The sequence below is a fragment of the Gouania willdenowi genome, chromosome 6 (assembly GCF_900634775.1).
Source record: "Gouania willdenowi chromosome 6, fGouWil2.1, whole genome shotgun sequence".
In the NCBI taxonomy this organism is placed as follows: domain Eukaryota; kingdom Metazoa; phylum Chordata; class Actinopteri; order Blenniiformes; family Gobiesocidae; genus Gouania; species Gouania willdenowi.
In genome coordinates this window covers 56,711,464-56,739,451 of record NC_041049.1, presented here as the reverse complement: position 1 = coordinate 56,739,451, position 27,988 = coordinate 56,711,464, and the positions used below count along the sequence as shown (strand labels likewise).

The 27,988-nt window shown below is 37.0% G+C and overlaps 1 protein-coding gene across 7 annotated transcripts in view; it reads right to left on the bottom strand.

Annotated features, from left to right (window-relative positions):
- Positions 1 to 200: 200 nt before the first annotated feature.
- Positions 201 to 27,988, bottom strand: part of LOC114464610 (protein-methionine sulfoxide oxidase mical2b-like) — a 76,844-nt gene continuing 49,056 nt past the window's right edge. Inside the window, exons 15-37 of one of the 7 annotated variants that reach the window (XM_028448984.1) lie at positions 27,536 to 27,604; positions 27,232 to 27,348; positions 25,594 to 25,749; positions 25,203 to 25,478; positions 24,968 to 25,099; positions 23,579 to 24,028; positions 23,385 to 23,486; positions 23,146 to 23,238; positions 20,200 to 20,386; positions 20,040 to 20,113; positions 19,019 to 19,100; positions 13,526 to 13,687; positions 11,267 to 11,317; positions 10,416 to 10,516; positions 9,411 to 9,593; positions 9,132 to 9,298; positions 7,725 to 8,110; positions 6,829 to 6,902; positions 6,629 to 6,718; positions 5,076 to 5,169; positions 4,083 to 4,191; positions 3,909 to 3,982; positions 201 to 1,303 (exon numbers count right to left, since the gene is read on the bottom strand). In XM_028448984.1, coding sequence (XP_028304785.1) covers positions 1,053 to 1,303; positions 3,909 to 3,982; positions 4,083 to 4,191; positions 5,076 to 5,169; positions 6,629 to 6,718; positions 6,829 to 6,902; positions 7,725 to 8,110; positions 9,132 to 9,298; positions 9,411 to 9,593; positions 10,416 to 10,516; positions 11,267 to 11,317; positions 13,526 to 13,687; positions 19,019 to 19,100; positions 20,040 to 20,113; positions 20,200 to 20,386; positions 23,146 to 23,238; positions 23,385 to 23,486; positions 23,579 to 24,028; positions 24,968 to 25,099; positions 25,203 to 25,478; positions 25,594 to 25,749; positions 27,232 to 27,348; positions 27,536 to 27,604 — 3,480 coding nt within the window. In that variant the 3' untranslated portion in view covers positions 201 to 1,052. Of the gene's footprint in view, positions 1,304 to 3,908; positions 3,983 to 4,082; positions 4,192 to 5,075; positions 5,170 to 6,628; positions 6,719 to 6,828; positions 6,903 to 7,724; positions 8,111 to 9,131; positions 9,299 to 9,410; positions 9,594 to 10,415; positions 10,517 to 11,266; positions 11,318 to 13,525; positions 13,688 to 13,924; positions 15,105 to 16,071; positions 16,615 to 19,018; positions 19,101 to 20,039; positions 20,114 to 20,199; positions 20,387 to 21,963; positions 22,022 to 23,145; positions 23,239 to 23,384; positions 23,487 to 23,578; positions 24,029 to 24,967; positions 25,100 to 25,202; positions 25,479 to 25,593; positions 25,750 to 27,231; positions 27,349 to 27,535; positions 27,605 to 27,988 lie in introns of those variants that run through there. The other 6 variants (XM_028448985.1, XM_028448990.1, XM_028448988.1 and 3 more) reach the window with 6 other exon arrangements.

Here is a 27,988-nt window from a genome sequence, read left to right as displayed (position 1 = left end):
AACACAAATCGCCAGTATAGTCTGGATAATTTCACTTGTAAGATGGCATTGCTTTGTATTTATTCCAAATGATACAAAAAGTTTAGTGTCTTTTTAAGCCTCAATTTAATATAAAGTTTCCTAAACTAAAACATCAAGTGCAAAGGTTAAATGACGGCAAACTGCAACAAGTTTCCCCATTTAATAAAACAACTAAAATATTTATTTGAATTAAATATTTTTATTTAATTTTTATTAAAGATACATGCCATTTTTAAAAGACTCAAAACAAAGAAAACAGTGTACAGATTTATGTTAAAAACATAACTTGTACACCGCCTCCACTGTCCAGAATCACAACAAACAAGTACCAGTGTGTGTCCTACAGTATGTGGTTAAAGATCACGTAAACATCATTGTCTTCTTTGAAGAGAGATGAGTTTGTCACATTAAAAACAAAACAAAAAACCGAGCAAAGTGGTTTTTCTTTTGCTAAGAAGTAAATACATTACGACATTAAAAAAGCGCTGAATTATTTTCTTTTTTTTCAGATTTCACATCACACACAAATAGGTGCATCAGATTAAAACTGGTGGAGAGAAGCCAGACATGCGTTAATGAGTGTGAGTCACGTTCTAAATAAATACGACAGAAGATGTATATACATTTTGAATGTTAGTGTGAAAAGGAGTATATTTGATTCACACACCTATTTATATTACAGTTTCAATCTTAAGGTCACACACACACACACACGCACACACAGCAAACTTGAACTACACGGTGTGAGCGAAAACATTGAAATGTGTGCAATCCAGTGAAGTGTCACAATGAATACACAAAAGGTGCAAACGCCTAAAGCAGCCATGATTACTCAGCAGTTCAGTTCAAGTGCAAAACGTCACATTATTAAAGCTGGTTACATCCAGTGTCAGGTCAGTCACAGCCACAGAAACTTTAAAGCCTCAAACTAATATTCCTATCATCCCTCTGAGCTCTGCACACAATGCCAGCGTTTTAAAAAAAAGCCTTTATGTGTCACAATGCAAAGAGACAAACATCTGACACGACATTCACTCGTTTTTATCGCTCTGGCTCTTCCAGCTCACAGGAGAGCCGGAGATTCCAGAGTCGCTGGTGTGAGCCCAGTGGAACTCGTAGCCTTTGGACAGGATGAGGCTTTCCAGGTCCTTGTCTTCAGCCCTCTCCTTCAACCTCTGTTCATCCAGTATAGACACCAACATGTCCCGCTTCTCCACCGTCCTCATGATCTCAGACAGCAGCTCCTGCTCCGCCTGCAGCTCGGAGGCGCTCTTCTTTGTGTCTGAAATTAAACCATTGGATTGAGAATCATCAATTAACTGGATTATTCCAAAAGCATATTAAACAGACGAGTGCAGTGTTTCTCAAATGGGGTACACGGTGGCACTGCAGGGGGTACTTGAGAGAGAAAAGGGAAAATTAACAAATAAAGTGTCAGTCTTGGTTCCACCCCAGGAGTGAGATGACCAGAAATGATTAAAAAAAACTATAGAAATAAACCTAATCAGGAGCCACTAAATCAGGTTTCAACCCATGTGGGGTCGGCTGGAGTTAAAATGGGGTCACCTGAAATTTCTGGAAAAAAAAAAAAAAAAAAAAATCAAAATAACAATCTTAAAGGGGCCATATGTAGATTTTGCAAGCAATTTCTGCCACCACCAAGAGGCAATACGCCTCTGAGGCGTCTAAGAAGAAGAATCCTCCACTCTCAAGCTCTCAAGGCGTCAACAGGATGAATACAAGTGTATAGTTATTCCAAAAGATGACATCTTCAAGTATTTCACCTCCAAGTGAACCAGTAAGTAACCCTGCTCCCAGCAGAGGCTGAGAAAAATCAGTTCACGCCCAAGATGGCCTAGTTTAGGGACGGTTCTGCTGTAAATAGGCTTTTACTCACTCAACCGGTGGAAAAAAGCTACTACAAGTTGGACAGGCCGGCAATATTTATTAATGTATATATAACTACAGTATATAGACTAAAAAATATTCACATATAGCATGACAGTTCAGGACATGTTTCTTAATTTTGATTTTAGGTATTTCAGACATATTTAAAAGTCGAAAATTCACAATTCTACTTATGGCCCCTTTAAACAACTGCATTTCTATACTTTCACTTTGTGAAATATAAATCTAGTTCAACTAAAATGCAGTAAAAAAAATAAATAAATAAAAAAAAAATGATCTGAGCTCAAACGTGATAAAAAAAAAAAACTAATTCTAGAAAAAAAATGTCTTTGGGGTCACCAGAAATTCTTAATATGAAAATGGGGTCACGATCCAGAAAAGGTAGAAACCAATGCACTAATTACTGTTTATTTCCACTTATTTACAAAATGAGATTATTTAAAATGTGTGTTATCACTCATTCATCCCATCATTATGATCTATAGTTGTTTTTAAATTGTTTACTAAGAAAAATGTTGCAGTTGGACAAAGGGGGTACTTGGATTCAGAAATAAGAAAAAGGTGGTACAAAAGTTTGAGAAACAATGGATAAGTGTTAAATATTATATAACATATATTCTTGGTGTAATTATTGACAGAAACTTATCCTGGAAGCCTCATATATTTCTTGTTAAATCAAAGATTGCCAAAAATATTTGGTAATACTCAGTGACGTGCCGTCAGGGTAGGCAAGGTAGGCAGTGCCTACCCAAGGGTGAATTTTGTGAGATTCATAGCCCAAATTACTAAACATTATTTCCTGGAACAGCTGCAGTCTTTTTTTTTTTTTTTACTCCACTGTAAGGCAGAGGGAGGCCACGCCCCCTCCCAAAGGCACGTTGCTCCTCTGCCTCCTGCAGTCAGGTCCCCAAGATGACAACCATTTACGTCCAAAGGCAGCGTAGAGAGCTGCCTTTGCACGTAACCGTGCTATGCTAAATGCTATACCTAAGTTCACAGTACATTAATGAATCGATGCCATGTGACCGCTGCTGCTACGTTCTCTAGCTCTTGGGCGGGATAACACTACAGGCAGGATGACAGCGCCAGGAATGATAGAGAAACTTTTTTTTGAGGAAAAACAACAGCTTTTAAAAGATGGGAGACCAACACCTGAGTTACCAGACCTTCAGCAAAAGTAAAGTCAGAACATTGTTGGTACTTTTCACAGTGAATGGTACAAAAAGAAGGATTGGCTTTGTGGTTGTGCCTCACTGAGGCTGTTCTGAGTTGTTGTTGTTGTCTTTTTCTCCGTGTTTCTCTGTTTCCAACACAAACAACGGATGTGCTGCCATGTCATGAGATATATCTTGTTGGGAGAGAATGGAGGCTATATTAAATAATTGTTTATGTTTCTTTAATGGGGTTTATGATGTTGATTTTGTTTGATGGCTAAAAGCTTGTTCATGTGGATCTTGTTGGGTTTTTTCTTTCTTATTATGAATTTTATATTTTGATAAGCGCATTGAGATGACTTTGTTGGAAATTGCTTTATACAAATAAAGTTGATTTGAATTGAATTAACACTTGACAGCAGAAACATATGAAATTGTCATTGGTGGTCTCGATTTGCAACGTGCCTACCCAGCCCTAGTGGTCACGGCACGTCACTTGAAGTTTTATTCATAAGGCTGACATTACGATATCATTATCTGTCATTAGCATGAATAAGGTGTCATTAGGTTGTCATTAAGTGTCATTCTCTAAATCATGACACCTTTGGAGCAATGTTGGTATTTTTTGGGTTAGATTTAACTATGTTAACGTCACATCTATCAAATTTATGCCCAATTTCCACAATAAAGTGTGTATAGATAATGAAAGAATAAGTGAATCTAAGCACAGCCTTAAGGTCACCATGCACCTGTGGCTCTAAAGCAATAATAATAATATTAATAACGTATTATTATAAACACAGCATCGTATGTTTATAGTCGTACCCTCTACTGCCATTCTATGACGCAGATCCTGCTGCAGTCGGCTCTGGGTGTCCTCCAGTTCCAGCTCCTGCACACTGTGTCAAAAACACAATTGTTTTTTTTTTTTATTTTGTGTGGAACATGAGCTCAAAAAGCATTAAAACATTGTTTTTGTGCACGTTTTAAGTCCCTTACAAGATCATGAGTTCAGACTCGTAACGTGCAAGCCGGTTCTTCTCCAGGACCAGTTTAAACCAGGACTGATAGAGATGAGCCTCCTCATGGTCGTCTGATGGAGGAGATGCTGAAACAAACAAAAACAAAACAACAGTAGGAGAGTGAATAAGGAATGAACGTGAGTCACTACACATACATTCATGTCACTCTGACAAACACAAAGACACAGGGGTGGACTGGTCATCTGGCATACCGGGTACCGTTTCAGTGGGCCAGTCCGGTCCACTAGCAGGTGGTCAAAAATGGTCCATAAGTGGCAAAAATGTAGCAAAAAAAGAGTGAAAAGTGGAAAAAAATGGGAAAATAAAGAGGAACCATGTATAATGTAATGGCTAAAAATAGCTTAAATGAGCAAAATGTGGCAAACAATAGTGAAAAAGGGCAAAATGTAAAACAAAAACAGACTAAATGTAGGGAAAAAAGGAAACAAGTGGTATTTATTGGGCGAAAATTAGCTTATTGGGATGAAAAGTGGTAAAAAAAAATTAAAAGCACAAAAATTGGATAAAAGTGTCAAAAATAACTTGCAAAAATGGACCAAAAAATATTTCTATTGGGATATTTATTGGCAAAAGGTAGCTAAAGTCTAAAAAAGAAAAAATGTCAGAACCTTTTGAAAAGGGACTAAAATGTGACAAAGGAAGTTGCAAAATGACCAAAAGAAATGGGTAAAAAGGGGTTAAAAAGTTTCCCCCTTTTAAGGTTTTCTGGGGGAATAATTATTCAAATTAAGGCATAAAGAGCCACGTGTTGAGAATCACTGACTTAACAGCTTCTACATGGTGCTGGTGTGGACACAAAATGATCCCAGTCCACCTTGTACAGAAGCATTAACGTATAAAAGCCCCGTCTTTGGTATGTGAAGCCATTAGCTGATGTAGAAGCTTCCCACCACACTGGGATTATAAATCTGACTGTATGACTCAGATCTGAAGTGATGCTGGTGCGTACCTGTTTCTCCTCTGATGATCTTCTCTATCGCTACCCCCCTCTCCTCCAGATCTCTTTGTTTCTCTCCAACTTCTTCAAGCTGTCTTTGAATTGCCTACACAAAAATGACATAAAAAATTAGACAATTTGTTTCTAATGTTGTTATAGCACTAAAATGTACTAGTTAAAAAACAAAAACAAACACAAAGGGTGTTATACAGTAGTTCTTTTATAGATGCTTGAAATACAAATAACCCTCAACAGTTGCCAGTGAGGGTTGGACTCTACTAGGGCTGCCCTTTGTCAACAGTTCTGTTCATAAATTAATGAACTAAACTTTATCTAACAGCTATAACACTGTAGCTCAGTGTTTTTCAATCTTGGGGTGGTGACCCCATGTGGGGTAGCCTGGAATGAGTTAATTTCTAAAAATTAATGATTCAATATATATTTTTTCTATGTGTTTTAATCATTATTCCTTTTCAAATTAAAGTGCAACACAATCCTGAAACAACTGTATTCTATACTTTCACATTCTGAAATATAAATCTAGTCAAATAAAATCCTGTATAAGGAAAAATACAGTATACAAATATCTGACCTGGCACATTGTGGCTTCTCTGTATTTGTTACACAGTATAACAACACAATCAAAAACTAATTTGTGATCTAAAAATGGGGTCACTGTCCAAAAAAGGTTGGAAACCACTGCTGTTGCTTCTTTTTTTTATCATGCATTTGTTTGTTAGGGTTATATGTATATTTCAAGCGGCAATTATGTTTACATTATTTTTCCTTCCTTAAAAGTCATGTTTTGAATACAAAGAAGATGCGGAAGTCAAACAAAGGTTTGACTGAATCTGACCAAAGTCAAATTGTGTTGCAGGAGTTCATTGAGTAAAATAAGGGAAGCAAAAGGGCCACAATTACACTTTGAAGTAGTACATATTATAATTACTGAATAAGGTCATTTGAACAGCATCCACATGTTGAAATGTACCGTTCACATATTGGTGTTTTGATGCTAAAGCTAAATATGTACTAGGGTTATAGAATGTATTACTCATCATTACTCACTCTTTTATTGCTCCCCTCTACAAAACAAGAATTTAGTGAATGCGAGACAGAGCAGCTCCTAAATGTGGACAAAAGCCTGGCTAATGCTACTGACGCTTGGCATCGCTGGTGGTTCTTTTAAATTATTAAAAAAAAACATCTAAATATACACTTGCTGCAACGTCAGTAACTATTTTTTCATTGACTCACTTCTTAAATGAGATCATTTGAAATATCAAGAGCGACACTTTCCTCATATTGCAGTTTAGATGTGAAAAAAAGCAACAAAAAAAAAAAAACATTACGTATCAATGGAAAACGGAATTACAAAGAAATGTGTCAAATAAAATAAAAGTACGCAGTCAGTTGTGCTTATTTCAGCCTAAAACGATGAGTGCTGCAATACAAGGCCATTAAACAGATTGCATTTTAATCTTGATGTCTTTTTTTTTTTTTTTTACTAGAGGCTTCTGTGCATATTTGATTTTCAAACTGAATTTATGACAAACAAACTGAACCTGAGCTCTGTGAAGCCTCTTCAGTTGATCTCGCTTCTCCTGCTGGGCCACCATCCTTTCCTGCTTCTTCTTCAGCTTCTCTGGATGTAACTGACACACAAAGCACAACACGTTTTAAAGTAATATACACACAACATGATGCCAAAACATTCATGTCATATATGTTAACGCGGAACTGTATGGTGCCTTCAAGTACATACCGTTAGATCAGATGTTGGGGATTCATTTTCATCTTCACTTGACGATGGCTCGTCCACATTCTGCTGACTGGAGACTGGCAGTAAGAGAAACATTTCATGTTTAATGAGGCAGTAATAAACTTTTATTTTATATATAGGGGAGCAACTGTGTTGAAGTCTATAAATGTAGACTCTGTTTAATCTGTGCTTTTATAAATCTAAGGAATTCTGAAGGCACAAATGGATCTGACCTACTTCTCCAAAAGAACATCTAATGGAAGTAAAAAATGGCCAAAAATGTGCAAAAGATGATCCTCGTGAGATGTTTTGATCACCTTGCATCAAGTTTCTCCTCCTTCTTAAGTAATTTTGAGCCTAAAGTCCCAAAGAAAAAGACAAATGCTTCAAAAAATACACAAAATGACTCACAACAAAGACGGACACAAACAAAATGACTACAAAAACACAAACACATTACAGAATAGCTCCAAAGACACACACACACTGTTCACAAAATGGCCGTAAAATAAAAAAACAACAAAAATACAGAAAATGTCCCCAAAAAACACACAATAGGACAACAAAAATGCAGAAAATGACAGAAAAATACACAAGAAAATTACAACAAGAACGCAAAAACAAAAACCACACATAATGAATAAAAACTGACAAAACAACAAAACCATAAAGACATTTTCTCCTGTATTAATGCTCTGATTGGTCAGTATTCTAAATGCTGACATGAATATTGATGTGGCCCTGGGATCAGATACAATAACATTTTTGTGGCACACGCTGTGATAGAGTTGCTGATCCCTGCTTTAAATAGTTTTGAAGCAACGGAGTAAAAAATGACAGCGAACGTTGAAACTTTGTTGGATACCAGATAAAAAACGTGATGATTTCATCGTACCAACCTTTGTTTCTAAGGTTGGAAAAGATGGTCCTTATTTCCTGTTGCACCTCCTGATCGTTCCCGTCACCCTCTGAGAAATCCCTCTTTTTTAGCCGCAGGGACGAGAACAAGTCGAGCCTACGACGGGGTCGTGAACTCATGTCGTCGGAGAACACCTCTCCTATGTCCCGCCGGCCCTTTAGGGACACCCTCTTCAGCAGAGCGGGCAGATCTCGCTCTGAACCCCAAGGATTGGTCCCATCAGACACCCAGTGTGGTTCACAAGTGGCCCCTTTCCTTTTCTCTCTTCCGTTCATGTCTGGCGTCACAGCGCTAAAGAGTGAACTCAGGCTGAACGTCCCTTCAGACATTGGTCTACGTTTGCGGTTGTTGTCTTGCTTTGATCTCCTAGTGACAACAAAAATGAGAGAACAGATGTTTAAATAACAATCACAAATATGTTTATAATCACACTGCTTGCTCTGTTAAATACAAACCCAAATGTTTATCTAATTTCTACTGGGGCTGGGTGATTAATATATAGCGATTAATCATTTAATTTCAAATAAAGTCTGACCAGAAAGAGAATTCTTGGTTACATTTGATGATCCAAATGCCACAAAAGCACATTTGTTAACAAACAGCTGCACAATATGTGGCACTTGAGTCTTTTACTCCTCTAAGGGACAGCACGTGTGAGTGAGTTCTGTAGTGTGGCTTGTTTAGGGAAAGGTCTGGGTTAGGATCCATCAAACTGTGCTTTTCATGCTGTTCTGAGAAGTAGTGAAAGCAGCGACTCCTAACACAAATATTTAAACACAAAATAAGCTATAAAATATATATATATACTGATATAGCGATATTGTCATTTTTAATATCCCCAAAATAGAAAATTCGATATATTTTGAATATATCAAATTTTTAATTTCTACAACTCCTATTTATTTATGAATTTTGGACAAAATCACCCAAAATCCAAAAGTTAAAAAAAAAAATTAAAAATCACAAAAAGGTGACTATAGGACCTTTAATACATTTAAAATGATATATTATACATATAATCTGCTGACTACAAAATGAAGGTGTTGAAAGGAAACAAAATAGTAATTTATCTGTTTTCTGTCCCAGGCTTAATAAATAAATACCTCTAAAATCAGGACAACATCTTTTCTGTTTGTTGGTATTTTTGGCCCGAATGAATGTCTGCAAACAACAAAAACGTTCTGTGACCCATTTTTGGGCCCTGACCCATGAGTGGAGAACCTATGATGAAGATGTTAATGCTGGTTCCTCTCCCGGTGTGTCAGAGAACATACTGGTAGAGGATGTGGTGGCAAAAAAGCAGCATAGTACAAAGCAGGTGGTGATAATGTTACGGCTGATTGTTTTTTTATCAACTGAAAATATAAACCCAGCACTAGACACGCACATTATCACGGCGGTTTTGGAGCTGTTGGAATGAATGGTGCCACTGAACGTCCTCCTGAAGGCGTTGGCGATGGCTCTGAAGGCCGAAGGGGAAGTTTGGCCCTCAGGGGCTTCTCCGTTCTGGCCTGGGATTGTCTGAGGTTTATCTGTGTCTGCATCTGCTGGTACCTGATAAAAAAACAACAACATTATAGGAGAGGGAACATGTGGTCAAATATAATGTGTAAATAATTATAGTGTACTTTCATCTTCTTGTTTAGAGACAGAATCAAGGCTGCACCTGGTTTTTATGCAGATGTGTGTTTTTGGTGCCCTCCACTGGTTTGTCAACAACTTCCCAATTCAGAAGCTTCTCCTTGTCAGACTGGGATATCATCAGGCGTTTCTTTGAGCTGGATGAAAGACAGACGTCTGTCGTTACAGCTGAACTCTGATGGCTCTTCTCCTCTCCTGCTGAACAGTTCTGGGAACCAGCAGATAAAGTCACATAATTAAACCACCATTAAGACTTAACGGCTGTTATTAGTAGGGTTGGGGTGAAATATAATTATAATCGCTTAATTAACAATGAATTACAATTATGGCGTAATTATAATTTTAAAATTCTGTTGTAATCTTAATTAAATTGTAATTGAGCTCAGATAATTGACTTTGTAATTGAAACTGCCATGAAAATTCTACCAAAATTGTCAATTATAATCTAACTGAAAACTGGGGAACTATGTTACAGTTCTATGTACAGTTCTACACATATGTAGTTAACAAATATTAAAATATGTTTCATATCAAGCTTTACCACATTTTATCATTTAAAGAAAAAGCACAAAAAAGGCTCAGACGCCCAAACCAAAATATTAAAACCTATATTTTCATTGATTAGGAAGCCTAACAAAGTAATCAATAGATAGTAAAGAAATTAGATGATAGATATTTGTTTTTAGTGTATTTTACAGCTGATTTAGGACTCATTATCATTAGAAATGCTAACAGAAAGCTAACACAACAGGAAGGTTAACTTTTATTAGGTTATTTATTTCATTCTCAGTAATTTTAATTCATAGTAATTGAACTTTAGTATTGAGAACGCAATTGTAATTGACTTTTTGAGGGTAAAAAAAATTGTAATTTAAATGTATTTGGAAAAAATGCTGGTCACTGTAATCGTAATTGAACATGGGTAATTGATAACGTAATTGTGACTGAAAAACTTAATTGACCCCAACCCTGGTTGAAAACACTGATGAAAACGTGATTTGCATCTTAAAATAACAGGAAGTACTTGTACTTTTTGTTTTTCAGAGGTCGAGATCTCCTCAAAGTCAGAGTCATTTTCAGGAACAGTTTCTGGTCCTTTCTGGAAGTTCTTGACAAAGATCAAAGGAAAGGCTGCGTGCACAGAGACGACAAACAGAAAGTATCAACATATGAACCCCAAAGGTAGTATATACCATGCAGTGGGGCAACATTACTGTATATGTTAAAGTTTCATTCATTCAGACAAGGTTTTTCAGGATTTTTTATTTCTATTTCCTGAAAAACCATTTCTGAATAAATGAAACCTTAACATCCATTAAAAAAATGAAGACAAACTGAACTTACTGGAATTATTTGCAAAATTAATGGGTCATTATTCTATCCAATTGTTAAAAAAATGTACTTTGATGACAGTAATGATGGATGCTCGTCACCATCTGTTTAACACAAAGGAGCAACACTGACCTCTTGTGTTTGATATGTGACTGACAAGATTATTTGTTTTCTGTGCAGATCAAACACATACCATTATAATTATAATATAATTATTAATAAACATGCTCCTAACTTGCATAAAAAACAATACATGATTAAATGTATCTAGAGTTTAAAAAAGGGGCTGTTAGCTTGCATTTGTAGCGTTTTTGTGGTATACATATCTAAAGATAGTTTGTGTGGTTCAAACACTGACCAGAGTTGTACGTTCAGTGTGCATTAAATAGAAGAGCTCCCTTATTTTAGGCATAAAAAAGCCCCAAGTCCAGTCATGCAAGCACACGTAGAATGTATATAATAAAAGAAAGGTTTATTAGAAACAATATAACACAGATGTAACACAGATGTAACATGTTAACAATGTAACCCAAACAATAAGAAACGTACTTGCTCGGATCTTCCGTTTCCAGCGGTTGGTTGGTTTGGGGTTACCACAATCTGCAGGAGTCAAAACAGAACGAGAGACTGAGTGACCTTTTGACCTCAATCATTTATCTAATTAAAGTGCTGAAGGATACCACAAAAAGTATAGACACCCATTACCAATGTTAGTATTAGCATTGGCTAACATTAGCATTAACTAGTATTAACATGAGCTAACATTAGCATGAACTAGTATTAACATTATTATTAGCTAGTATTAGCATTGGCTAACATTAACATTAACTAGTATTAACAATAGCTAACATTAGCATGAACTAGTATTAACATTATTATTAGCTAGTATTAGCATTGGCTAACATTAGCATTAACTAGTGTTAACATTATTATTGGCTAGTATTAGCATTGGCTAACATTAGCATGAACTAGTATAAACATTATTATTAGCTAGTATTAGCATTGGCTAACATTAGCATTAACTAGTATTAACATTATTATTAGCTAGTATTAGCATTGGCTAACATTAGCATTAACTAGTATAAACATTAGCTAACATTAGCATTAACTAGTATCAACATTAGTATTAGTTCGCATTAGCATCAGATAGCATTAACAATAACCTAATATTAACACTATTATTAGTTAGTATTAGCATTGGCAAACATTAGCATTAACTAGTATCAACATTAGTGTTAGTTAGCATTAGCATCAGCTAGCATTAACATTAACATTACCCTAACATTAACACTATTATTAGCTAGTAATAGCATTGGCAAACATTAACATTAACTAGTATTAACATTAGCATAACTTGTATTAACATTAGCATTTGTTAACATTAGCTAGCATTAAAATCAGCTAGAATTAGCATCCTTTAGCATTAGATGGCTTATTTGTCAAATTCGGACAAACTGTGTAGGAGGAGTTAACGACGGATGGAAGAAAAAAAACTGATAACGCTAGTGAGGATTCCTCCTCATGAATTAGATGCAAATTTCAGGAGCAGGTTTGGGTGTGGACAGACTTTAAAAGTTCAGAGAAATGTCAGCAGCAGATATTAAATTACAAATATTTATATTAAGTGTGAGAGAGAGAGCTGCAAGGCATGACTGCTCCGTCTTCATCTCCCACACAGAACTGGAGGGCTGGACTCCAACACTAACAAACAACACAGGGTCGCCAGTTGAAGTTCACTCAGTTTCTGGTTCTCCCTCTGGGACCGTCATGGAATTAAACTCAAAACAAAGAAGGGAAAAACCATTTCAGCAGCAATAAATCTATAGTTTTGGATAGAAGGACAAGACAACTTCAGCCCAGATAAATACACACAATAAACCAGTGGAGGTACTTTTGGGTTCAAGTACCTCCTTTGTCCCACTACAACATTTTACTCAGAATTCTGTGAAAAAAACAACTATTGAGCATAATGATGAAATGAATGTGTTAACACACATTTTAAAGAATCTCATTTTGTAAATAAGTAGACTAAAACTGTATTTAGTGCCTTCTGAATAGATTTATTTTAATAGTTTTTATCATTTCCTGTTACTCCCTTCTGATGTGGGACCACGACTGACCCTTGTATTTTCAGTTCCTGTTCTAATCGAGATCATTTCTATCATCATTTTGTGTGTTTTTGTGTCATTTTGTCTGTTCTTTTTATAATTCAGTATATTTTTCTCTGATTGTGTGCTTTTGGTGTCATTTTGTGTATTTTGTTGTGGTTTGTCTGTTCTTTTCAATATTGAGTATGTTTTTCTCTTATTTTGTGTGTTGTTTTTTGTCATGTGTGTGTATTGTTGGCATATTTGAAATTATTCCTTCTCAGTGTGTGCGTGTGTGTGTGTGTGTGTCATGGGTGTGGTTTTGTATGTTTCTCTGTTATTTTTGTGTATTTTGTAGTGATCTTGTGTATTTTTCTCTCATTTAGAGTGTCTTTGTTGCCGTTTTGTGTGTTACTGGTCATAATATTTTTCTCTTTTAGTGTGTGCATTTTTGGTGCCATTTTGTCATTTGTTATTTTTATTCATCAGTATATTTTTCGTCTTATTTAGTGTGTTTTTGTTGTCATTTTGTGAGTTGCTGGCAATATTTAGTATGATTATCTTTTTTTTTTTAACTAAAAATAAAACCCCATATTTTAATGCTTTCATTTGTTAATTTTCCTCTCTCGCTCTCTCTCTCAAGTACCCCCTGTAGCGCCGTGGCGTACCCCCATTTGAGAAACACTGCAATAGACAGACCAGAGGAAGGAGGCGCGCTGACCTTTCATAGTAGCCGTACTTTGACTTCTATCCTCGGCGTCTCCTTGCTGTGCGTGGTTGATTACGCAGGAAGCAGAAAGAGCTTCTGCAGCCATGTTAGGGTCTTTAGGACGACTGTCTGGGCCTTTATGGAGCTGCTCTGATCGCAGGCTGGATGTCGCACCTGCACATACAAACATTCTGTGGACATGACATAGAAACGAACCAATGCTGATCTAAAGCGGAAACACGGTGTCACATCACATGTCATGCACATCTCACCTGAAGGTTAATGCAAAAAAAAAAAAAAGAAAAGAAAGAAAAGACAGGCAAATATTGTTTTTTTTTTTTTTTTTTTTTTTTTTTTTACAGATTTTACAGACTAAACTAAAGGTTAAAAAAAAAATTGCCCACCTGTATTCAAAAAGAAACAACAAAACACTGGATCTTACTATAATAATAATAATAATTGAATATTCATTGTTACTCTCAATTTAGAACCAAATCTGAAGGCTAATTTCTAATATTACAACCTTGTTATTTACAAATTTGCCTTAAAAAACAAACAAAAAAAAAAACTAGTAATCATAACTTTAAAAATAGTTGCATGCATGCGCCAACATTTATAGCATAATTATGGATACTCACAGAAGAAGGAAGTCAACAGAATACAGAAGCTGATCCCACTTGGCCACAGCAAAAAAATAAAAAATAAAATAAAAAAAATCTAAAAGTCTTTTGGTATTACCCATTGTGTCCAAGTAATCTTTTTTATTTTTATTTTTTTTTAATTAATGGAACTCATTTTGACTGGTCTCAATAGTGACTATATTAATTTGCAATTCGATTCAATAAAAGGTAAAGGAAACAATACTAAATGACACATGGGTACCAAAGATGTAGAAAAAGTACAGAAAAGACCACCCTGTGTAGAAAACCCCCAAAGAAGCTGTGAAGAGATCCACTTCAGTTCTGTTCAGGCTGGCTGTGCAGTCCTTGATTTAAATCATGTTTGTACTACTCAATTTATTCCATTTTTTATTTTAAAGATTTAAACATTTTTAAGTTGCTTTGATTTTCTGCTACAAAATAAGCTTGTTTAGCTTTGTCCCAACATTTTTTTCCCAATCTGGTGAGAAGCTACGTAAGCTTGCGATTTGCACGGGTTAAGTGTTGAGTTAACAAAAGCTGTGATGCAGGCGCTACCTGTGTGAGGTATGTTAGGTTGTCTAAGCTCAGGAACAGGGACGCAAGGATGGTTGAACATTGTCTTGTTAAATACTGAAGGAAACATTTTACAAATCAAGCCATTGAGCTGACAGGGTCTTTTATTTATTTTATTATAATGGCTGGTAACAAACCACAACTCAAAAGTACTTATGTCAATAAATGTATTTATTTATTATATATTTACAGCTTATGAATATCATAAATTGTGCATCTTGACATTAATTTATCAACAGCAATGATGGAACAGTACAGCCAGTGGGGGGGTGGGGGTGTATGTGGCAGTGTGCAAAAAGCTGCTATCAGTCTCCTGATTGATCAGGAAGTAAAGGACAAGGACCTGCAGAGGGACTCTGAGGGGGGAGGGCCTTCTTCTGTAAAAGAGGGAACCACAGACACACCACAGACACGTGGACACAAAGGTCACTGTCAAATGGGCCCCGAGGGGACACGATGAGAAAATGTAAACTTAGCGGTGATCAGATGGATCTTTGGCGTTAATGATGTTACGTACGAGCAGAGCAGAAGTATTAGAGGCGTTAGTCCATGCGATGGAACAGCAGGTTAACAATGCGAGTGTGTGACGTAAACGTTCCCATTAAGGTTCTTTGTATCTGATCAAGAGGCCTTAATGTAGGGGTGTCAAACTCATTTTAGTTCAGGAGACAAATACGGAACAGTTTATCTGAAATGTGCCCCAGATTGTAGATGGGAAAATGAGTAATTTAATCATTATTGCACTTCCATGTATAAATAAATGATAGAATATGTACGGCACTGATAATATCGAAGCAATAAGTGACAGAAATCAGTCCCTGCACGTTCACTTTCAATTAATATTCTTATTCAATTTGGGGACATTTTGTGGTGTAATTTGGAGAAAATTGCAGGATTTGGGAAAAATTGAGAATTCTTTGAACAATTTGAGATTAAACATGACTTCCATCATCTGATATAAGTGTGGGAAAAATGTGAGCCCTGCAAAGTTTCATTGGATTTCTTTATTAATTTGGAGATATCTACAACAGAATTAATTGGTAATTTACAGTAAGTATTCATGGTTTTTCTGACTTTTTAGTCCCCACTTTCTCTTACTTTTGAATGTAAGTACCCCCTTATGTCCAAATACTACTTTTTGCTCAGAATACTATGAAAAAACAACTAATATAGAGCATAATGATGGAATTAATGAGTGATAACACACATTTCAAAAAATCTGATTTTGTAAATAAGTGGAATGAATCAGTATTTAATGCCTCCTGAATAGATTTATTTCTATAGTTTTTATCATTTACGGTCATCTCCCTCCTGATTTTGTACCAAGCCATCATTTCTATCATCATTTTGTGTTTTTGGTCTCATTTTGTGTATTTTGTTGTTGTTTCTCGGGTTCTTTTTAATTCAATTGGTAATTTTCCTCTCTCTCTCTCTCTTTCTCAAGTACCCCCTGTAGTGCCATCCCGTTCCCCCACTTGAGAAGCACACTTTAAAGGGCCAGATTTGGCCCCCGGACCTCGAGTTTGATACGTGTGCCTTAATTCTATCATGCCACTGATTATGCCTTCTAATCCTATGTTGAAAAATCCAAGTTTTGGTTCTTAAATGGTCGCTACGGTGCTTTTTATTAGTTGCCATAAACCCACTATTGTTTTTAATTCCAACTTAAAAGATTACAAAGCTAAACACATGCTGCTTAGGCGAATGCTCACAACCCATGCTGGTCCGTGATTGGTCGATTTTGATTAGTGATGAGACTAATGGAACAATGTCGCCAATCATAAAGCAACAAGGCAAGCGTTCAAGACCATAGCCAACCAATCATCACCTTCTGCGCTGGCAGGAGTCAGCCAATCAGAGGGTGCAGCATTGGAAACTCGAAACAGACTGAACAAAATGAAGTGAATGATAAAGAGAAAGGTGATTGGAGGAGAAAAAAAGAGTGATGGCGGAGTATGGTGTGAGAAAAGGAAAAAAAGAAGATGGAAAGAAAACGTCAGAAGTGCTTGGAAGTTACAAAAAAAAGATACTGATGTCATAACAATAAGGTCAGAGGTCACACTGAAACCCAACAATTTACCTTTGGCATCATTTATAATACAAAGCAAGACAGAGGGTAAGAAATTACAAAAAAAAGAAGAAGATTTTCACCAAGTCAAAAAGTGCTATTATAATAAAAACATTTAAAAAACAAAGTTAAAAGGTTACTTTGAATAGATTATTTCAAGCTTTAAATATGTAAGTGTAAGTCAACAAAATGAACAAAATATATTGAAAGCTTAAAGTCTTTGAAGCCATACTCGTGGAGTTTACTTATACTATTCCCATTTGTCTTTTTATATTAATGCAAATACTGTTTTGGCATTTCCATTGCACATCTCTGTGGTTCAGGGTTAGGGTGGTATGCTGTCAGTCTCACATAGAAACATCATCAGTCTTTTTTCATTGGTGAGGCACCTGATGGTTGTCTGCAGGACAGACAAGGCTTTGGTATTTTTAAAGTTAATTATTAAAAAATATCCTGAAAAAAATCCAAAAGTTTTGCTTATGCAGCAAAACAGAATTTATAATTGAAAACTGGTCACTGAATTCTCTGCTGTGGGTCTTTGGCAGCACCAGGAGGTGGTTTTAAACGTCTGTGGACCCCTTCATGAAGTAAGTTAGGAAAAAACTATGCATGATCATCTTCCTTGTCCTCCGTTTGTTTAGATTTACTCATTATTATAAAGTCAAACAATTCAGAGAAGAATTTGGTTTCCTCACATTTAACTGAACCTACTAGTACTGTCTTAGAACTATCGAAATCTCTTAAATATACCCTTCAAGATGATATATCTCATCCTCACTTAACACCCTTTAAACACTTAATATCCAGACTGGATTCAAGGCTACAAAGGAGGCCCATCCCCCACTTGTAAAGGTCCAGTATTATGGTATTTTTCACCCATCTCCAATTGTTCTAAGAACCCCAACAAGATAGTATTTCAGGTTTATTTTCCAAAACTTTTCTGGAGTTTTAGCCTTCTGAAAAGTTACTTTCGGAGCAATCCTAAAAACAAGCTGTTTTTTGGGCCTTCATGCATATGCATGAGTGGGCGTAAACACACAGGCTGTTAATCACAGCAGCAGTAAATCATTAACAGTCTTCCTTCTCCTCCTCACCTCTACTGACCACAAATATAGTCCATTTAAGACGATAGTCCATTGTTTTGTCCAGCCGCCACGTTACACTGGGTCACAAACACGTCAGATCATCCCGTAAAGGCGATACGAGGCGGAATAACGGCTACTAAAAGTGAAACTGATTGTGATCGCTCGTGCTGAGCGGCAGGCAAATAAACTCTCAACTATCAGCTGAGTCAGGTCTTTCAAAAACTCACATGAGCTGCTACGCCACTTTCCTTTCCTCCTCACCTCTTCTGACAACAGGAATAGTCCATTTAAGACGAGTCTATCGTTTTGTCCAACCGCGGCATCGCATTAGGTTACAAACACGTCAGATCATCCCATAAAGGCGATACAAAGCGGTATAACAGCTACAAAAAGTGAAACTGAACGTAAAGATATTAACTGTGACATTAAGCTGCCTTCGCCATGTTTGTTTTACCTGTAAGGTAGTTTGAAAGGGAGGAGCTCACATTCATTTAGGGTAGGAGGAGCCAGGATTGTCAGGAGGAGGAGTTTCCCCTTTATGACTCATAAGGCGAGAAAAATCTAACTCACCCGTTTGGAGTTCACTTTTTACAAAATGTGGAATAACAAGGGAGGGAGGAAACTGAATTTTTTCCAACTTTGGCCCTCTGAATGAGTAAAGGAATGTATATCACTATAGCAAAACCATTATAAAGTGATTTTTTCATATTACTGCCCCTTTAAAACCTCTACCTCAGGTGATGCCAAAGTCTCAGCACAGCAACCTGAGCCAGTAAAAGGCATCTGATTGTGAACACTTAAAGAGAAGAATGTACATCAAATATTGCACAGGTTATATTTGTTAACAGATGCAGAGGGTGATGTATTTCTATCTCTGGTAATCAGCACCACTTCTCTGTGAGCTGAGGCTCCTGGTAAATCTGCCCCAACACCTCGTACATGGTGTACAGCAGAGGTCCGCCCAGACTCAGCAGTTCATACAGGAACAAATAGTCATGTGAGTAGCACCTGATGTGGGAAGCCACAGCTGTCAAAAAGTCACACACACGTGCCAACAGCTGACGAGGCAACACACACACGGCTCGACTAGCACGCCTGGGCCAGCTCAGGCCTCGTCTTAGCAAGGAAACCAGAGTACCTGGAGGCTGGATGTGGACGCTGCTGGCAGCACAGTAGCTTCCATTGTCCAGAGACGACGACGTAATGCGGCTTTTTTCCACCTACAGAACGTAAAATGTACAATCAGAGGTGGACAAATGACTCAAATAAGAAAACACTGATCTGTTAAAGTTTACCATAATACATTTTTTTAGAACAAATTACTGAAAGAACAAAGAGCTGTTCAATAAACTCAACATCTCACAAATAAAGACAATAGGTCATAGTTAACTAACTTAGTCATTGGTTAGTAGTGAGTGCAGCTGTTTTATATAGGAGAAAAGAGTGAATTACACTTAAGATTTATTCATAGTGTGGGTTCAAATAGAAAGTTGCAGCTTTAACATGAAAACGATATAAAAATATATTAATATTTCCTTCGACTAATAAAAACTAAACTACAATTTCGTCACATGGGACCAAATCCAATCAGAGCTCATGTGATCATGAAGTCTTATGCATTGATCACATCAAATCTGTCTGTGTATTTACAAATATTAATACCATCCAATATCAGGTTGATTAAAGGTAATTGAATCTTTAAAAAACTGTTATGTTTCATATTTTTTATATTCTTATAATCTTAATGCCATTAAGTTAACAACTGAAACAGTTCTGATGTCTAAAACCTAGTTGTATTTTAGTCAAAAAACTATAACTAAAAATAAATCATGCAATCAGACAATGTATCTTCACCCAACCCAGTAAATATATTATATTTCTACCAGACAAAGCTTCTTAGTTTCTGTCAGGACAGTTTGACTTAGTTAATATTGCAGGTGAATGATTATTAATGAAGTTGCATTGCATATCAAATCAATGAAGCATATTTTAGTTCAGTTGCTGAAAGTGCAAGGAAATGAATGAATGCAATGTGTATTTGCTAAAAAAGTTCAAGCCTTTTCCACAATTCTTTTAACTTTAGCCAATGACAAGATGAAATCTGCAACAAATGCACAACATGCAGAAGTTCTGGAGTTTAAAGAACAAGTGCTCCTTACCATTCTCCTCCTGAAGCGGCTCTGATGAATGTCGGACTGACGCTGAGCATAATGCAGTTTACAGTAGAACTTAGCTGTGATGGAAAGCATGAAACACTTAAAGGACCATTTTGGAAGATACGCTTTTAAGGTCACAAATTACGTTTGCGTTCAATCGTACCCTCCTGTGAGTCAAATGTGTGCCCTCCAATTCTGAGAGTGCAGTTACAGATGTTGCAGCGGAAACACTCGCGGTGGAAGAAATAGCCTTCGGCGCTGAGTCTCTCCATCACGTAGACCCTCTTGGAGCAGAAGTGACAGATGTCGCTGCCGCCGAGGCCTGGAGGGAAGTCCTTACGGGCAACACACTGGAAAGACAAAACACAAGAGGAAAGAACTTAGAAAAGACTTCACGTTTTAGGACTTTTGGCCTTCAAGTGACGCCTCGGAGAAAACACGCAGCCTCACACACAATGCACAGGATCCATGTTACTTAAAAGCAGATTAATTTCTAAGTTTTGCCATTATATATGCATCCAAAAATCAAAACATTTTAGCTGAAACAATAATACAGAATTGTGTAAGCTCATTCACATATGACACCATATCTTGACCAATACGTTATAATTCAGCTAACTGAGAATGAAGCAGTGGTTGATGTTTTAAAATTTTGGCAGTTCGTGGAAGTCTAAACACATAAAATTATTAAACTCTGAACACTGCTTGTAAGGAAACATCAAGCACATTTTTAAAAAGTGCATAAAATGCATATACATTGTTAGGCAATAACTAATCACAGTATTAATTTAGTGCTATGCATTTTTTTTGCAATACAATTGCATAGCGCAGCATTAGTTTTAAGGCCATATTAATGCAAGTTTCAAAGACAGGACAAAAGAGCACAACTCTTGGATGGAGAGAATAAATAACCAAGTGAAACCTAATTCAGGTAAAACACTTAATCTGAACCTCCATATAGAAGGAACAACACCCTGAAAGCAGGTTAAGAATCAACGTTATTTTTTTCATTTAAAGTTGAGGGTGCGGCCAACATGGCGGAGCGCTCTGTGTGTGAATTTTTCAGTCAGTCGCACACATGCGTCCTGTGAAAATGGCTGTCGGGAGGCACAATACTACGGACAGTCACCCCTACAGCGATTGACTTGGAACATCATGTTGAAGTTAACGTTGAAAAATAAGCTTCGGATAACGTAGGGAAAGTGAAAGCTCTCACAGCTTTAATAACTCAGGATGGATGAGTCGAGCTCCGTGTTGCAGGAGGGAGTCCGAGTGGAGGGAAATTGCGTGGGAGCGGGTGACAGCAGAAGTCATACATCTGTTGAATATTTTCTATTATTTTCTGTGCCTAAAATTAGATGTTTGCTTGAGTAAAAATCAAATACCGGTGATAAATGGAAGTTTGTGGACCGGGGAGTGGTGCACATGCAGTGACGTGCCGTGAGCACTAGGGTTGGGTAAGCAGGGGGTTCCAAATCAAGACCACCAATGTCAACACCAATGACAATTTCATATGTTTCTGCTGGCAAGTGTTAATTCAATTTAATTCAATCCAATAAAACTTTATTTGTACAGCGCAATTTACAACAAAGTAATCTGAACGCGCTCATCAAAATATAAAATTCCTAATAAGAAAGAAAAAACCCAACAAGATCCACGAACAAGCATTTAGCCATTTAACAAAATCAACATCGTAAAACACCATTAAATAAACATAAACAATTATTTAATATAGCCTCCATACTCTCCCAACAAGATATATCTCATGACACGACAGCGCATCCGTTGTTTGTGTTGGAAACACAGAAACACAGAGAAAATGACAACCACAACTCAGAACAGCCTCAGTGAGGAACATCCACAAAGCCAATCCTACCTTTTGTACCATTCACTGTGGAAAATATGAACAATTTTCTGACCTTTCCTTTGCTGAAGGTCTAGTAGCTTAGGTGTTGGTCTCCCATCTTTTAAAAGCTGTCGTTTTTCTTCAAAAAAAAAAAAAGTTTCTTTATCGTCTCTAGCGCTGTCATCCTGCCTGTAGTGTTATCCCGTCCACTAGCTAGAGAATGTAACAGCAGCGGTCACGTGATATCAATTCACTAATGTACTGTGAACTTACGTATAGCATTTAGCATAGCACGGTTACGTCCAAAGGCAGCGTAGAGAACTTCCTTTTTACGTAAATGGTTGTCATCTTGGGGAACTGACTGCACATGTGCAAACACAAAAACGCGCTATGGGAACAGAGGCAGAGCAGCAAAGTGCTTTTGAGAAGGGGTGTGGCCTCCTCCTGCCTTACAGCGGTCAGGAAATAGCAATGTTTAGCAATTTGAGATGTGAAAAGCACAAAATGCTGACACTTTCAAACTTATAGGTACTGTAGGCATCGGAAATTGAAAAATAAATAATTTATAATTATATTATAATTAAAATAAATAATCAAAATATCAATTCACCCTTGGGTAGGCACTGCCTACCTTGCCTACCCTGACTGCACGTCACTGTGCACACGTATGCATTTACGGCGATATATCAGCCAGTTCTAATACTAGGAAATAGTAAATGGCCAAAAGTTGTCAAATCACCATGTTAGGTTTGTTAAGGAGTGATCACGTCCAGACTCGACGTGATTGCTCCTGAGGCAATGGTGCACAAGAACTGACGAAGCGCTATATCATTCTGGATTCAGTAAAAAGTGACCAAGAAGCTGTAAATGGAGTGATTTGCAAACGTGGAGCAGTGAGGAGGTGACATCATCAGTTAAAACTAATCAGAATACACGGAAATACATGGAAATCTCGTAAAACCGATTGGGAGTCTAGCAGCCCACCTACCTCCCCCATTCTGATTGGCCAAGTCGTTTGAACGGCACCGTCATCAGCCAATAGAGTGCGGCATATGTGAGAGTACGGCCTTCACGTGGATTTTTCTTGGAAAATTGCTAAATTATTGGAATGTGGCCGATACAGCGGTGCGTTCAATAGCCCACAAAATACGGTAGTTAATAGAGAGAGACAAATTCATGACATTACAAAGACAACAGCCAGGCAAAAACTATTTATATACATAAAAAAAGCCTGTGTCAGATCATCATTCCCATGCATCTTACCGGTGTAGCATTTGGCCTGTGGTCTGTCTCATAGAGGAGGGCCAGCATCTGAGCTTTAGCATTTATGGTTGATGAAACCTTTCCGACTGTACGCTATTATTATTGCAAAATGCCAACAATTAAAGAACACCAAGATAGAGAGGAAAAAAGAAGACGAACAGGTCATCAGAAACCACAAAGAGGGAAAGAATGAGGATACATAAAAGGTGAAATGTTCGAGAAAGATTTAGTGCTTGTACCTCTTTGTTGTACATGACAGCTCCTGTTGGACAACTCTCAGAGCGAACAACTGACTTTGGAGGGAGCCCTCTGAGGGGTTTGAGATCAATGCTCCTCAATTGCTAAATGGAGATTAAAAATAAGCATCACTGTACATTTGGTTGGCCTGTTTACCCATGCAACCCTTAGGGTATGTATATTAAATCCACATTACCTCTATGACACTAGTCTCTGCTTTGCTTTTATCTTCTACAACTTTGTGTATTTTCTGCTGCTGATGTCCTATTTTTGAAGAAGAAGCAGTGAGAGTAGATATGGTTTTGTTGTCATGTTGAGGGCCAAATGTGACTGAAACCAAAGAGGGGAGTGTCTGGCTCTCATCTGAAGACACCAAAGAAATGGGAGTAGTTGCTCTGTTGCACGGTGGACATGACTCAGCGCTATGAACTGTTTTTTCAGCGTGGGATGAGGTAAGGGTCAGGAGTGTGTGTGCCTTGTCTTTGTGTTCAGGAGTGGGCGACGGGAAAGAGGAAAAGCAAGACTGCACGGTGGGGTCAGGGACAGGGTGGACCACAGGGTAGATGGATGGGCTGTCAGGTGCAGCATAAGGAGGAAGAGGAGGAGGAGGGGAGGAAAAAGGAGATGAGGAGGAAGACTCATCCATCTACAAAAGAGGAGTAAGAAAAAGAACACAGAGATTAAAGAATTACATTAAATTAATTTCACAATTGAATCTCAGATTTTGTACCATTTTTAACGGGCGATATAGTTCCCATTACCACCTCATTAATTGCATTGCAGTAATCACTGCTTCAAAAACTACGAACCACTAGTGTGTAACATTTTGCTTTACGCACCAACAAATATAATTAAATAGTAACTAAGCCCAGAAGATTTGGCCGACAAGCGTAAGAGTAAAAACAACTTGATTATGGTTGTCGCTTCTGGAGCAGTAAAGACACGCCCAGTCTACACGATAAAATCTCCAAAGAACAATCTATGCTATGCTAGACAATAGGGGTGTAAGGATACACTCAACCAACAATTCGATTGGCTCCTCGATTCGATACCAGATTTTTTTCCTCCAAATCGCTTGTGTGCTAGTTTTAATAGGAGGGGAGGGGCTAACAGAGGTGGTTTGTGATGAAATAAGACCCAACGATGTCACAAACGACCATTGTTTGTTAATAGCAAAATTCACTTGCCGGGTTTCAACCATACTTATACACAATTTTTTTCTGCTTTTCACAACATTTTAGAAGAATTCAGCAGTTAGCGTATATTGTCTAGGAAGTATTACTCAGTTACTCTATTACTGTCACTCTCCTGGTAGTTTTAGACATTGGAATGACCACAGTTCCATTTCTCTAACATCACGACCAGCACCAGAAAAATCAGTCACCAAATATAAAGACATATTGTTATTATCCCACCTTCATGTAAACATTGTAAAAACACTCAAACTGTTAAAGGTCTTTTAAACAACACAAAATATCCATTAACTAACATCGAACCACATTGCTGATATTGATATAATCCACACAGAGCCCTTGTTACTGCGGCGATAAAAACTGTTGCTTTTAATGCCGTTGTGATACAAAACCTTAGATGTAGAAAGCGAAGGAAGATGAACATGTGCTTTGATGGATCCAGGAAACATGTTGGAGAGAAGTGAAGCTCTCTCCTTTATGCTCCTTCTGGAAAACTCCCTGGCAGAAGGCCGCTGAGTTTTACTCTAAGGGCACATCAGGCAGAAGTCACAGTTGGTGTGAGGATAGGAATCCAATTTGATGAGGAAACAATAGACAAAACCTAATGTTTACTACAGTTAACTTCACCTGGAGTTGGGAAGACTCCTCTGACTTCTCAAAGGACTGAACAAAGTCGGTAATGGGTGAAGCAGAAGGAGAAAACCGCCTGGCAAAGAGCTGAGTGTCGGTGGATTGTTCTAGGTAATAAAAATCAGTGACACCAGGGCTCACTGAGCGTGGAGGACTGGAGGGGCTATTTGAGCGCAAAGGTGACGAAGAACGGGAGCGTTTCGATTCAAATATCAACTTTGGATGTTGAGCCACAGATCTGGAATTCTCCAGGAGTTGAAGATAGATAGAAGGCTGGAAACAGGGGAAGATGTGAAGCAGAAGGAAAGAGGAAGAAAGCAGAGAAAATGAATGATTCTCTATCCATTGACAAGGAAACAAGCCAACAGATATTCAAAGGAACATGTACCTGCCATTTGGGACGTGGGGGAGCTTGAGGCGGCGGAGGAGGAATTTCTTTGGGTTTTGCAAAACGGGGGTTTTCTCCCTCTTCCTCCTCCTCACTTTCCTCATCAGAGGAGGAAACGGAGGAGGTGGAGGAAAAACATGACAGGTCCTCATCAGACTGAGGCAAGTAGAAAGATGTGTAATGTGGAAAGGAAAGGAAAATGAAAGAAAGGAAAAGGAACTATAAAACCACAACCAGGACCACAAAAAGCAAAGGTAACACTTTACAATAAGGGTCCCTTAATGAACCTTTGTTAATGCATCATTAATAACTAAATACCAGTTTAATATTATGTTATAAATCATTATAATGTATTACCTAACATGAATTAACATATCGGCCATTTCATTGATATTAAGCAGTTAATTAATGTCTACTGCATATAGCTAATTAAAACATTATTAAGCATTAATAAAAGTTACATAATGTAATTATCCGTATGTATGCATTACTTGTTATTAAATCATATATTAGTTACATACATACATAGTTACATTACTTACTTGTGTTTATCAAGTAAGGTGTTACATAACATTAGCAACTTGACAAAAACCTTAATAAATGTAGAGGATATAAAAACATTACTTAACCATAGTTAATTATGAGTAATTGCTTATTATGTCATTAGTTATTATGCTTTACTAATATATTAATTAATGCATTAACAAGAATAACAAATTACATTATTTAACTTTTATTGTTTTAAATAACTTTGTGCAGTAGACATTAACTGCTTATTAATGCATTAACTGCTGTGATAATTAATGTTAGGTAATACATTATCATGATGAATAACATATTATTAAAATGTAAATGAATGCTTATTAAATAAATAACTAACACTAATTAAGGGACCATTATTGTAAAGTGTTACCAAAGCTAAATATAGGAGATATTGGTTAAAACTGCAACCCCCCAATCATTTTTAATAGATGAAATCATAGCTTATGCCTCATCAATCAATAAATAGATCATTTGCTTGAAAAAAGATGTTAAAGTTATAAATTGTTGCTTGAAAGTTTTTTATTTCAACAGTAAACACGGTTTGTTGAAATTTTCGCGCCTTGCATTGTGGGATGTGGAGTCGCAGATACGGGTGCATAGAAGTGTTTTTACTTCATTCTCAGATCACAGGGAATACTGGGAACAAACTACAACAAAAACAGTGAAAAGTGGTGAAAAAGAGAATCACTGTCATCCATGTCTGACAAAGAAACACAAGAAATCATGATAAGAATGAAGAAAAAACACTTTGGTGAATCAATTTACGGGACTCCACATCCCACAATGCAGTGCGAGAAAATGACAACAACAGGCATGTTTTTACGGTAGAGATAAAAACAAACTTTCAAATGGTATTTTCAACCTTTTTTTCTTTCTTATCGGAATAAATGATATTCGATTCATTGATAACATATGCCTCATTAATTAAATGATGCATACGCTATTATTTTATCTAATAAAAAAATTATAATAGCAGCTTTAGGCTCAAAATAGTCCAGAAATAAATCATTTGAAACACAGGCATCAATGATGATGCTCAAACACTCAAAAAAAATGATAACAGTGTTTATGAAGTAAACCTTTTCTCACGAGTACCTTTCCCGTCGATGAGTTCTCCTCAAGCTTGGCCTGCAGCCGAGTGGCCATGGAGCGGACCTTGTTCTCTCGCAGTAACCCATCCTCACCAGCTGGAGGCGCACTGTGGCAGGACAACTGGCATAATGTCAACAGAAACAGAGTTACAGAAGAAGAAAGGAAAGTTTAAATAAGAATCCACAAAAAAGTAATGACACTGAACAAAGTGGAAAAAGTGTAAATATTTTATTTTCAATGACTTGAGGCTCAACCTGTCCTAAGTTTGCCTTTAAAACCTATATTTCTGAGTCATGTGTATTCTTACCTCTGTGAGGTAATGGTTGCCCTTTCTTCGTCTCTTGTTGACTGAGTCATCCTCCAGTTTCTTGTCTTCCTGAGGCAGAAACATACAAACTTTAAAGGTTACAAAACAGCTGGCAATATTTGCTCAGTGCAAATTTACAGAAATATTTTTGAGTCACTTGTACATTTCACTTTTCATGATATATTGTTTTGTTATTACATTTCCTGCTCCACAAAACCCTGACTTAATGTATCATTATGCAGCAAAAATATTGCATTCAATATTAATGTGATTTAATCAACTATACATTAAATTTAAAAAAAACACATTTTGCTATGAACCAGACAAGAACCGACATATTATTTAGTTACATACGTTAGCAGAATCTTAAGCTAACTTGTCTCACAATTTAGAATTCATTTTAGTTTCAGTCTGGATAGATTTTAGTCGATTAAATCTAACACAGTGATTAGT